At 37.9% G+C, this 13,135-nt stretch overlaps 1 protein-coding gene across 5 annotated transcripts in view; it reads left to right on the top strand.

Annotated features, from left to right (window-relative positions):
- Positions 1-13,135, top strand: part of NOL4 (nucleolar protein 4) — a gene marked incomplete at both ends in the record, with an annotated part of 388,814 nt that overhangs the window by 280,260 nt on the left and 95,419 nt on the right. For 3 of the 5 annotated variants that reach the window (XM_082640263.1, XM_082640262.1, XM_082640261.1), the window contains one exon: positions 10,913-11,092. In XM_082640263.1, the coding sequence (XP_082496389.1) occupies positions 10,913-11,092 (180 nt within the window). Of the gene's footprint in view, positions 1-10,912; positions 11,093-11,811; positions 12,004-13,135 lie in introns of all 5 variants that reach the window. The other 2 variants (XM_082640260.1, XM_082640259.1) reach the window with 1 other exon arrangement.

Genomic DNA, 13,135 nt, shown 5'->3' with positions numbered 1-13,135 from the left:
GTGATCACTTCGTTACTAAGTAGTGTACTGTTTAGCCTCCATGTGTTTGTATTTTTTACAGATCTTTTCCTGTAATTGATATCTAGTCTCATAGCGTTGTGGTTGGAAAAGATACTTGTTACAATTTAAATTTTCTTAAATTTACCAAGGCTTAATTTGTGACCCATGATATGATCTATCCTGGAGAATGTTCCATGAGCACTTGAGAAAAATGTGTATTCTGTTGTTTTTGGATGGAATGTCCTATAAATATCAACTAAGTCCATCTTGTTTAATGTATCATTTAAAGCTTGTGTTTCCTTATTTATTTTCATTTTGGATGATCTGTCCATTGGTGAAAGTGGGGTGTTAAAGCCCCCTACTACGCATGTGTTACTGTTGATTTCCCATTTTATGGCTGTTAGTATTTGCCATATGTATTGAGGTGCTCCTATGTTGGGTGCATAAATATTTTCAGTTGTTATATCTTCTTCTTGGATCAATCCCTTGATCATTATGTAGTGTCCTTCTTTGTCTCTTCTAATAGTCTTTATTTTAAAGTCTATTTTGTCTGATATAAGAATTGCTACTCCAGCTTTCTTTTGGTTTCCATTTGCATGGAATGTCTTTTTCCATCCCCTTACTTTGAGTCTGTATGTGTCTCTAGGTCTGAAGTGCATCTCTTGTAGACAGCATATATATGGGTCTTGTTTTTGTATCCATTCAGCCAGTCTTTGTCTTTTGGTGGGAGCATTTAATCCATTCACATTTAAGGTAGTTATCGATATGTATGTTCCTATTCCCATTTTCTTAATTGTTTTGGGTTTGTTATTATAGGTGTTTTCCTTCTGTTGTGTTTCTTGCCTAGAGAAGTTCCTTTAGCATTTGTTGTAAAGCTGGTTTGGTGGTGCTGAACTCTCAGGTTTTGCTTGTCTGTAAAGTTTTTAATTTCTCCATCAAATCTGAATGAGATCCTTGTTGGGTAGAGTAATCTTGGTTGTAGGTTTTTCTTCTTCATCACTTTAAATATATCCTGCCAGTCCCTTCTGGCTTGTAGAGTTTCTGCTGAAAGATCAGCTGTTAACCTTATGGGGATTCCCTTGTGTGTTATTTATTGTTTTTCCCTTGCTGCTTTTAATATGTTTTCTTTGTGTTTAATTTTTCGTAGTTTGATTAATATGTATCTTGGTGTGTTTCTCCTTGGATTTATTCTGTATGGGACTCTCTGTGCCTCCTGGACTTGATTAACTATTTCCTTTCCCATATTAGGGAAGTTTTCAACTATAATCTCTTCAAATATTTTCTCAGTCCCTTTCTTTTTCTCTTCTTCTTCTGGAACCCCTATTATTCGAATGTTGGTGCATTTAATGTTGTCCCAGAGGTCTCTGAGACTGCCCTCAGTTCTTTTCATTCTTTTTCCTTTATTCTGCTCTGCAGTAGTTATTTCCACTATTTTATCTTCCAGGTCACTTATCCGTTCTTCTGCCTCAGTTATTCTGCTATTGATCCCATCTAGAGTATTTTAAATTTCATTTTGTGTGTTGTTCATAGTTGCTTGTTTCATCTTCAGTTCTTCTAGGTCCTTGTTAAATGTTTCTTGCATTTTCTCTATTCTATTTCCAAGATTTTGGATCATCTTTACTATCATTATTCTGAATTCTTTTTCAGGTAGACTGCCTATTTCCTCTTCTTTTGTTAGTTCTGGTGGGTTTTTATCTTGCTCCTTCATCTGCTGTGTGTTTTTCTGTCTTCTCATTTTGCTTATCTTACTGTGTTTGGGGTCTCCTTTTTGCAGGCTACAGGTTTGTAGTTCCCATTGTTTTTGGTGTCTGTTCCCAGTGGCTGAAGTTGGTTTAGTGGGTTGTGTAGGCTTCCTGGTGGAGGGAACTAGTGCCTATGTTCTGGTGGATGAGGCTGGATCTTGTCTATGTGGTGGGCAGGTCCACGTCTGGTGGTGTGTTTTGGGGTGTCTGTGGACTTATTATAATTTTAGGCAGCCTCTCTGCTAATGGGTGGGGTTGTGTTCCTGTCTTGCTAGTTGTTTGGCATAGGGTGTCCAACACTGTAGCTTGCTGGTTGTTGACTGAAGCTGGGTGCTGGTGTTGAGATGGAGATCTCTGGGAGATTTTCGCAGTTTTATATTACATGGAGCTGGGAGGTCTCTTGTGGACCAGTGTCCTGAAGTTGGCTCTCCCACCTCAGAGGCACAGCACTGACTCCTGGCTGCAGCACCAAGAAGCCTTTCATCCACACGGCTCAGAATAAGAGGGGGGAAAAGGTAGAAAGACGAAAGAAAGAAAGAAAGAAAGAAAGAAAGAAAGAAAGAAAGAAAGAAAGAAAGAAGAGAAAGAAGAAAGAAAGAAAGACTAAGATAAAATAAAGTTATTAAAATAGAAAATAATTATTAAGAAAAAAATTTTTTTAAGTTAAAAAAAAAAGGACGGATAGAACCCTTGGACAAATGGTGAAAGCAGAGCTATACAGACACTTCTCACACAGAAGCATACACATGCACACTCACAAAAAGAGGAAAGGGGGAAAAAAGAATAAATCTTGCTCTCAAGGTCCACCTCCTCAATTTGGGATGATTTGTTGTCTATTCAGGTACTCCACAGATGCAGCGTACATCAAGTTGATTGTGGAGATTTAATCCACTGCTCCTGAGGCTGCTGAGAGAGATTTCCCTTTCTCTTCTTTGTTCGCGCAGCTTCCGGGGCTCAGCTTTGATTTGGCCCCACCTCTGCGTGTAGGCTGCCAGAGGGCGTCTGTTCTTCTCTCAGACAGGACGGGGTTAAAGGAGCCGCTGATTCGGGGACTCTGGCTCACTCAGGCCGGGGGGAGGGAGGGGCTCGATGTGGGTCGACCGGTGTGACGTTGCACCAGCCTGAGGCGTGCCGTGCGTTCTCCCGGGGAAGTTGTCCCTGGATCCCGGACCCTGGCAGTGGCGGCCTGCACAGGCTCCCTGGAAGGGAGGTGTGGATAGTGACCTGTGCTCGCACACAGGCTTCTTGGTGGTGGCAGCAGCAGCCTTAGCGTCTCATACCTGTCTCTGGGGTCCGCGCTGTTAGCCGCGGCTCGCGCCCGTCTCTGGAGCTCCTTTAAGCTTCGCTCTTAATCCCCTCTCCTCGCACACCAGGAAGGGTAAGCTGTGACAAAGCGAAAGAGAGGCATGGACATATATACACTACCAAACGAAAGGTAGATAGATAGTGGGAAGCAGCCGCATAGCACAGGGAGATCAGCTCGGTGCTTTGTGACCGCCTGGAGGGGTGGGATAGGGAGGGTGGGAGGGAGGGAGACGCAAGAGGGAAGGGATATGGGATCAGATGTATATGTATGACTGATTCACTTTGTTATAAAGCAGAAACTAATAAAAAAATAAAAATAAAAATAAAAAAGAGGGAAGAAAATGTCTCTTGCCTGTTTGGCAGGTCCAGATCTTTCCCTGGAATCCCTCCTGGGTAGCCATGGTGAACTAACCCCTTCAGGGTGTGTTCACGCTGCCAGTCTCTCCGTGCAATCGAACCGAAGCCCGAACCTCAGCTCCCAGCCCCGCCTGCCTCGGCGGGTGAGCAGACAAGACTCTCGGGCTGGTGAGTGCCGGTCGGCACCGATCCTCTGTGCGGGAATCTCTCCGCTTTGCCCTCCGCACCCGTGTTGCTGCACTCTCCTCCGCGGCTCTGAAGCTTCCCCTCCGCCACCCGCAGTCTCCGCCCACGAAGGGGCTCCTAGTGTGTGGAAACTTTTCCTCCTTCACAGCTCCCTCCCAGAGGTGCAGGTCCCGTCCCTATTCTTTTGTCTCTGTTTTTTCTTTTTTCTTTTTCCCTACCCAGGTATGTGGGGAGTTTCTTGCATTTTGGGGGGTCTGAGGTCTTCTGTCAGCGTTCAGTATGTGTTCTGTAGGAGTTGTTCCACGTGTAGATGTATTTCTGATGTATCTGTGGGGAGGAAGGTGATCTCCGCGTCTTACTCTTCTGCCATCTTCCTCGAAGTCCCAGAATCATATCTTATTTAGTTTCTCCCCTAGACATAGACTCACATTTCTCTTAAAGTCAAGGTCATCAGTAACGGCCTGTGCTAATATAGCAGCCACTAACCACATGTGGTTATTATTATGATTGCTATTATTGATGATGATATTGCTGTCATTTACTACTAATACTTATTTTTAAAGTGAAACAAATGAAACAAGATTAAATATTTAATATGCAAGTTAAAAGGATTCTAAAATAGATATCAGGCTTGGCAATTTTGTTATATCAATTGTTTTTTTTTATTGTCTATAGCCTAGGATGGTGAAATTATTACCAAATATTGTGAAAATATTTATGTAACCCCACTCCCTTGTAAATAAAAACAGTTATAGTGCCTTAAAACCACTACAGTATTGTAATCATTTGAATTGTCAATGATAGAATTAATGATTGGGAGTTCAGTTCACTTCCAAGGCTCACTTTCACCTAAATTTGAACTCTGAGAAGAAAAATATGTTCTTCTAAAGACATATGAGATAGTATTACAGTAAATTTAGGGTTTGGGGGAAAATACATTAGTAGTATATATAACATTTTTCATTTTTTTAAAAGTACCTAACAAAATCGAATTATTATTTACATTAGATGTTCTGAGATATGATACCTACATTTACCTTTTGTTATTTTAATTGTAGGACTGAAGTGGGATATTGGAAGATGAATTTTGCCCTTTGTGGATTTCTCCTTTAGGGTGATAGGTTAATAATTTAAGTAGTTGTGTTTGAACCTTTAAAAGAAGAGTTAAACCAGGGATTCACATCTTTACTTATCAAGTCAAAAGACTTCTGTAATATGATTATATTCTCACCTTGTAATGAAAGATAAAAGCAGTATCACTGACATCTATCTCTAGAAGCTTCAAGACATACAGTTTGTTGGATTCTTCCTCTTAAAAGTGGTATAATCATTTAAGCTTCAGGTTGAAAGAAACCTGAAATGTCATTCCTAGCACATATTTCTGTCATCATTTGTAAATAAAAATGAAAGCCTTGACAAATTGGTTAAAATACATATCAAATTCTCTCAGGAGCAATTCCTTCACATTGAAGTATATAGTAACTTCAAATAAAATGGGCTACTTTTGACTTACAGCTTCTCTTTCTAAGTGGAATAAGCAGAATGATGGTGCAATTATTTTTTCAGTTAGAGAAACTTCAGTAACCATTGGCACCCTAGGCACATGTTCCAGGAAAAAAATATGAGAATCAGTTGTTCCAAACCCATTTTAGAATGATGGCTTGTACTCTCTTCCCTACCCCCACTCCTTCAGATTTTGTGTAGTCTGACCAATATTTCTCTTATTTTTTTGCTTGGAAATGTGCGTTAATACCTAAGATAATTTGTTATCTGTTTAGTGTTGAATCTCTCAGTATGTTTTCAATGCATGTTTCTAAGACCCTCCATCCTCAGAAAAATTGCTTCTTATAGTGAATAAATTAAGTTGTATTCATCAGAATAAAAAGTTTTATGTTTAGAATAGCAAGAGAGATAGCTGCCTTTTCTACTTCTGACTCACCATGTAACAGTGGTACTAGTAATTAAAATTTATAATCAATATGTAAAATAAAACTAATAGTAATAATAAGGGTAAAAGAAAACTGTATATGAAAAGGAAGTAAGGAAGGTAGAATGTGTTTTTTGGATAAGGAAAAGTATGAAGGCCATTTTTTTGCTTGGTTTTGGGTTTTTGGTGGGTTTTTTGTTGTTGTTGTGTATTGGGTTTTGGGATTTTTTTGCTTTTTTGTTTTGGTAAGGGAGAAATAGTAATTTTTTCCTAACTAAAATGATTGTTCCAGAATAAGAAAGCAAAAAAAAAAAAAATGATAGGACAAAAGCTGAATGGATATAGAAAGGTACAGAGATTTGTGGAAAAGAAGTTTTATGTGTGAGTTTAAAGCTGGCTAAAATTGAATAGGTTTATTTATAAGTGTTTTTAAAAAGAGTTCAAAACTAGGATTTAATTTTCTGTCCATTAAAAGGCACAAAAATTCTTAGATTATTGGTCTGCTTTTAATAAAAGATTATAAAAGGTTTATCATTACCTTTAATGTAATCTGCCTAGGAAACAATGATTCTGTGTCTTATGAAAATAGTTCCTCTGTAGTTGGTAGTGTTTGGTGATCGTTTTATAATATATACAAATGTAGAATATGTGGCTATTGAACACTTGAAATATGACTAGTCTGAGATGGGCTGTAAGTGTAAAATGTGCTAGATTTCAAAGATAAATTATAAAAAAAAAGAATGCACACTATCTCATTAATATAAAAAAATAAAACCAAATGGAACCAACCTTGAAAATTTCCTGAGCAGACAAGACCAGTTTAGTCATACAAGCAAACCTTAGTTTAGCTTATTTTGTGAGACTGACTTGACCTGGGTCATTTCTTGCTTGTGTCTCTGAAAAACCATAAGCAAAACTTAAACTGTTACCCAAAATTGAAATGAGGTAACAATTAACTGATTCCCTACCATTACCATTTAAGAAAATTCTAGGGATTAGATCAGATGGCACACAGTGTCTGGTAATCACACTTTTAATGATGCTAAGAATGCCCAGTAGATTCAGTAATGAATAACTGATATTTAAAAAAAATAACTTGCTGAATTCAGTGAAGTTGCAGGATACAAAATCAATATATAGAAATCTGTTGCATTTCTATGCATTAATAATGAACTACCAGAAAGAGAAATTAAGAAAACTATCCCATTTACAATTGCATCGAAAAGAATAAAATAATTATGAATAAATTTAACCAAAGAGGTGAAATTCTCTGACCACAGAGTAAGCAAACTTTCTTTAAAAGTAAAGTTAAGCTTCCTATCTGTGGGAATTTTTCTAGGTCTGGAGTTGGCAGTTCTGTTCAGGTGGGAAATGTGAAAAGGAAAGTGCAAATATATTTCTAAGAAGGTCTTTGCTAAGGATGGTCACATGTTATCTATCTCAAGAGGAATGAGTGGAATATATAACTAAGACAAAAATCCAATCTTGTCCCCATAAACCAACACCTGTGTTTTGAGGATAAGCAGGTATATATTTTCCATAGGGCATAAGTTGTGATTCTTTATCTTTGTATTTTTTAGGATCTAATTCGGATATTTTGGATTTACACATGGAATATGAAAATAATTGTTCCTGAAGGGGAGGCTTGTTTAGGGTATGCTCATCCAAAGTTTTTATTGAGGTGGCACAGGTTTATGAGGCAATGACTGCCATATTTTATGTGGGTTATTAGGAGGCCTCTGGTAATTACTATTGCCTGATTCTATATTATCACCCCAATACCCATATTCCCCCATTTGTTAAAAATGACTATTTTTTTTAAACTTCCATCATTCTTTGGCAAAGACTAGTATTTTGTTTTACTAATTTATTTATTATTTTTGGTGTGTTGGGTCTTCGTTTCTGTGCGAGTGCTTTCTCTAGTGTGGCAAGCGGGGGCCACTCTTCATCGCGGTGCACAGGCCTTTCACTGTTGCGGCCTCTCTTGTTGCGGAGCACAGACTCCAGACGCACAGGCTCAGTAGTTGTGGCTCACGGGCCTAGTTGCTCCGTGGCATGTGGGATCCTCCCAGACCAGGGCTCGAACCTGTGTCCCCTGCATTAGCAGGCAGATTCTCAACCACTGCTCCACCAGGGAAGCCCTAAAAAGGACAATTTTTAGAGCAGTTATAGATTCACAGCAAAATTGATAGGAAGGTACAGAGATTTCCCATATTCCCACTTCCCTTTACACATGTATAGTTTCTCTGTTATCAGCATCACTGACCAGAGTGGTACACATGTTACAATTGATGAACCTAAACTGATGAATTATAATTACCCAAAGTCCATAGTTTATATTAAGTTTCACTCATGGTATTGTACATTTATGGATTTGTACAAATGTGTGATGACATGTATGCACCACTATAGTATCATACATAGTATTTTCATCGCCCTAAAAATCTTCTGTGCTCCATCTATTCATCCCTCCCCACACCCTAAACCCTGGCAACCACTGATCTTTTTACTGTGCCTAGTTTTGCCTTTTCTAGAATGTCATATAGTTGAAAACATACAATATATAGTCTTTTCCATTGGCTTCTTTCACTTAGTAACTTGTATTTAAGGTTCTTCTGTGTCTTTTCATGGCTTAATAGCTCATTTCTTTTAGTATTAAATATTATTCCATTATCTGGTCAACCACAGTTTATTTACCCATTCACCAACTGAAGCACGTCTTGGTTGTTTCCAGGTTTTGGCAATTATGAATAAAGCTGCTAGAAACATTAATGTGCAGGTTTTGTGTAGAGATAAAATTTTAATTCCTTGGGTAAATACCAAGGAGCACAATTGCTGGATCATATGATGAATATGTTTAGTTTCGGAAGAAAAAGCAAAACTATTTTCCAAAGTGGCAGTACTGTTTTGCATCCTACCAGCAATGCATGAGAGTTTCTGTTGCTTCACATCCTCTCCAGCATTTAGTGTTGTCAGTGTTCCAGATTTTGACCATTTTAATAGGTGTGTAGTGATATTGTTGCTTTAATTTGCATTTCCCCAATGATATATGATGTGGAGCATCTTTTCATATGCCTATTTGCCATCTGTATATCTCCTTAGGTGAGGTGTCTCTTAAGGTCTCTGGCCCATATTTTAATCAGGTTGTTTGTTTTCTTATTGTTGAGCTTCAGTGTTCTTTGTAGATTTTGGATAACTGTCCTTTTACAGATGTGTCTTTTGCAAAGATTTTCTTTCAGTCTGTGGCTTATCTTCACTCCCCAATATTTTAAGACCAGAGACTTTGTAGTAAAAGGAAAACTACAGTCTGAAGTGCCAACTCTGTAGAGAACCTTTCTTAGATGCTGTGAAGGAAAAGGTGGAAGGCTGTATGTTGATTCCTATCTCAGTCTAGCTTGAAAGAAAATGCATATTAACATGAAAAGGAAAGTAGAGAGCAATTGTGGTGTTTAATTCTGTGTCCAGTGCCATTGGGTATTAAGAGTTCACAGTGGAGGGAAAGATTGAAGTTGACTGAGGTAGAAGTGGGAATCTTTGTGGAAATTGAACTTAATCTGATTGACCTTGAAAGCTAGTTAGTTCTTCAACAGTGAGATAGGTGAGAAATGACACTCCATCTGAGAAACATAATTCAGTGTTACAAAACTTTCGGTTTATATCATAGAAGAAAAAACTTTGATTATGCTCTAGATTTAGATCCTGAATATTCTCAGATCTGTGACGGGTTTTCTTTACCTTGAGTGACTAGGACTATAAATCCTTCGTGGTTCCAAGTGGTACTGTTAGTAGCAGATGGCTGGCTTCTGTGTCTCACATCATATCTAAAAAGAATAGATTAGCCCAGCATATTTGCATCCAGATAAGTGTATTATAACACTTTAAAATATTACACTTTGCCATTTAAAAAGCATATATAGTATATTTTTCAAACTTATGGAATATTTGCCTTATATTTGATTAGGTAATTCCACCTTGTTAATGATCTGAACTGTAAAAATATACCTTTTTTTCACTTTTAATGTCAGTGACCTATTCTAGTTTTTTTTATCCCTCCTCTGATTATACAGTAGTAATATATTAGTGCAATCCTCAAAGCATGCAACACGTATGTTATCATTGTATGGAGGCATTTTTGAGCGCTGATGATTTAAAATTTCCCATTGTAAATGCTTTCAAAAGCATTAGACTATGTTGATAGATTTGAAGATAGCTGCTGTTGTTTACAGAATTATTTTCTATTTAGCTGGGGTCACCTATGTATCTAAGTCATCATATGTGAAATTTGGGTCATTAATTTGACCTTGTAATGATTGATTTCTGTACTAGTCCAGGCTCCATTGCAAATGATCTAAATTCAGATTTAAGCAAAAATATAAAGTGGGGGGATGGAGAGGATATAGTATCACACAGCTGAAAGGTCCATGGGTTAATTTAATTTCAGGCACAGTTGAATCTAGATGCTCCAATGATGTTATCAGGTCTATTTCTATTCTGCTTAGCTCTGCTGGATTCAACTTGATTTTAGTTACAGGCACACTTTCTTCACTTGGAGGTGAAGTCAAGGCACTCATGCCTAGGAGAGAGGAGGTTGTTGCCCATAGGACTGGCACTTTGACCTGGCAAAGCAGGGGCTGATTCTGAAAGGAACGGGTGTTGGGCTAACAAACAAGTTAAAGCTACCACAGCAGGACCAATGGTTGGTCTTGGACACAATTACCAATGTTCGTGAAAATTGTCTTGGTTGGCATTCATCTTCTTTTGTACATTACAAAGCACTAAGCTTAACAAATGGCTAGGAGGAAGCCTATTTGCTTTTTTCTAAACCAAAATCAGATGCCATCTTTCGACTCATAGACAAATTATAAACTGATTTTAAAGCATGTTTTCCTAGCAGTCCTAGTATCAATATTTTCTATAGTCCTTCTTGGGCAAATCAATTAAATATACCTACCCCTCAGTTTCCTTATCTGTTTCAAGAATACTAATGCAGTTCGACTGACTAAGCTCTGAGGTCATTTCTATTTCAAAGAATATGTGATTCAGTGATTCTTTTACAAAACTGATTACAGGTTGTTTTTTTTTTTTTTTGGAATATATATATTGAATGGAAACAGTAATTGCTCTCAAAAAGCTAAATTCAATAAATCTTTCTGCAGTTATGGAAATGTACTATGTGGATATTAAGCACTTGAAATGTGATTGATGTGACTGAGAAAATGAATTTTTAATTTGATTCCATTTAAGCTAATTTTGATTTAAATTAAAATAGCCACAGCTCTAGAATTATCAACTTATTTAAACCAGATTTTTGAGAAATGATTGACATTAAAAATAAAACAAAATTTATAAGCTGTGCAAGGAATTTCAAAGCAGCAATTTCCCATTTTCTTTTCAGTCCCCTGCACATAGCTATTCAAGCTACGACTCGGGCAAAAATGAGAGTGTAGACCGAGGTGCTGAGGACCTGTCTCTAAACAGGGGAGATGAGGATGAAGATGACCACGATGACCACGAAGATTCTGAGAAAGTTAACGAGACAGATGGCGTTGAGGCCGAGCGGCTGAAAGCTTTTAATGTGAGTCTTGCCACCCTACCATTATGGCTCAATTTTTACCACTTCACTTTCATGTTGTTGCTTGTTGGTAACCGTGGCTACTTTAGAGACATGTTTGTTTAATTTACAGAAGGATTTAAAAAGTACATGAAACACTCTTAGCCAACCAGACACCAAAATTTCTGTGTTTTGTTTAGAATTTTAAAGCCAAATGTGAGCTGAAAACTGCACTTGTGCTGTGTGAGTATGCATGTTTACCTAGCGGATGAAGGGAGCCTCAGCTTATCCCTTGGAAGCGTCTGCCCGTCATCCGTTATTTTGTTTGCTTTCCCAGCTTATCTAATTATGCATGAAAAAAGAGTCAATTGTTTGTTTTCTGAGATTAGTATACTGTGCAGTGTAGCAATGTAAACAGTCATATTATTAATAGAGAATTTTATGGGGTGCTTAATCGTCACAGTCTACTGTTATTTCTTGATTTTTTTCTATGCAATAGTCTATACTTTTCTGTCTGTCTGTCTGTCTGCCTTTCTCTCTCTCTTTCTCTCCCTATTTTTTAACCCAACCATTTAGAAAGTCTGTAAAGGGTGTTTGCTTAAAATTTCTGGCTTTCCATTGCAAAGTTCTCCAGTGCATAAACCAGACAAGAGTATTTTCCTATCAGTAATCAAGACAGGAAGCTAGGAACAGCAGAGAGCAGCCCTCCAAACCCTTCTCCTCTGTCTCCCTCTTGCCAACAGATGTTTGTCAGGCTGTTTGTAGATGAAAACTTGGACCGAATGGTCCCAATCTCTAAGCAGCCCAAAGAAAAGATCCAGGCTATCATTGACTCATGCAGGCGACAATTCCCTGAGTATCAAGAGCGTGCCCGAAAACGCATACGTACTTACCTCAAGTCCTGCAGGCGGATGAAAAGAAGTGGTTTTGAGATGGTGAGTTTTGAATTAAAACACAGCCCTAGATTCCATCCAAATCCCACATGTAACCATGACACAATTTTTTTTTTCATCTTAGTGTCTTTTTAATTTTTTCCATAACGTCAGGTCCAAGGGGTTTTTGTTTGCTTGTGTGTTTTTTCTCCTTTTCATCTTCCTGAAGTATTTATCCCCTTTGTTGATTCAATAAGACATACCTCGTGAGATCAGTGCTCCCAAGCCTAGGTACCATGTCCTAGGAAATGAGGGTCATGTGAGTGAACAGCAGTGAGAGCCAGCGTCTCATTCTTGTGTGTTTCCTTTCTGTTACTGCTAAAGCAGATCTAAGGTTATTCAAGTCTTGAACTGAAGCACCAGTCGTTGCTTTAGACGGCCTGTGAGAATGGCTTTCTCTGGGACAAAAGGAAATGGATGGATCCATCTAAGTAATACTATTTTCATACCAACAGTTAACAAATAGCAGGCCTTGAAAATAAAGGTCAGGGAATGAAAATCCTTATGTGAAAAATAAGGCTTTTGTGTACTCGGTATATTTGTGTGCTTGTCTCGTGGATGGTTAACATGAGCGTTTAGATTCAGCTGGGCTTTTTATAGATGGATGGTATTATGCCAGTGTTAGATTTTTATGGGCAGAAATTAGATATCAGTGTTATTTGACCTTTATTCTATCTCACCTTGATGGAATTGTTATACCTAGAAGTAGTTTTTACAATGTATTTTAAAACTTCCTTTATATTTTTATGTATTTGAGTGGACATGTATTAGAAATTTTCTGAAACTATTTTCATTGTACTTTTGAGAAGGCTCCATAAAAGCCAAGATTCTCCGTGCTTGTGATTGGTGCCTCCAATTTATTAGGTGTGATGGAACAGGGCTTGGTATAGATATAGGAGAGGTTTCAGAGTATGCCAATAGGAGAAATAGTTTTCCAGATATAAATGAAGTGAATAACAAGTAATACCTCCTATATTATCTATTTTTCTACAATGGCTTATAAAAATATCTTTGATATTTTTAAAAGAAAAACGACTGTTTCTTATAGAGAGGCAGTCTGCCAAGATGGTCACTAACACAAGGCTCGGTCCCTGGAGAGCTTGGTCTGGAGTTCAGGATCCACCAGTTTGTAGCT

This window comes from Mesoplodon mirus, assembly GCF_964341445.2.
Source record: "Mesoplodon mirus genome assembly, chromosome: 13".
NCBI lineage: Eukaryota > Metazoa > Chordata > Mammalia > Artiodactyla > Ziphiidae > Mesoplodon > Mesoplodon mirus.
This window is presented reverse-complemented; position numbering and strand designations above follow the sequence as displayed.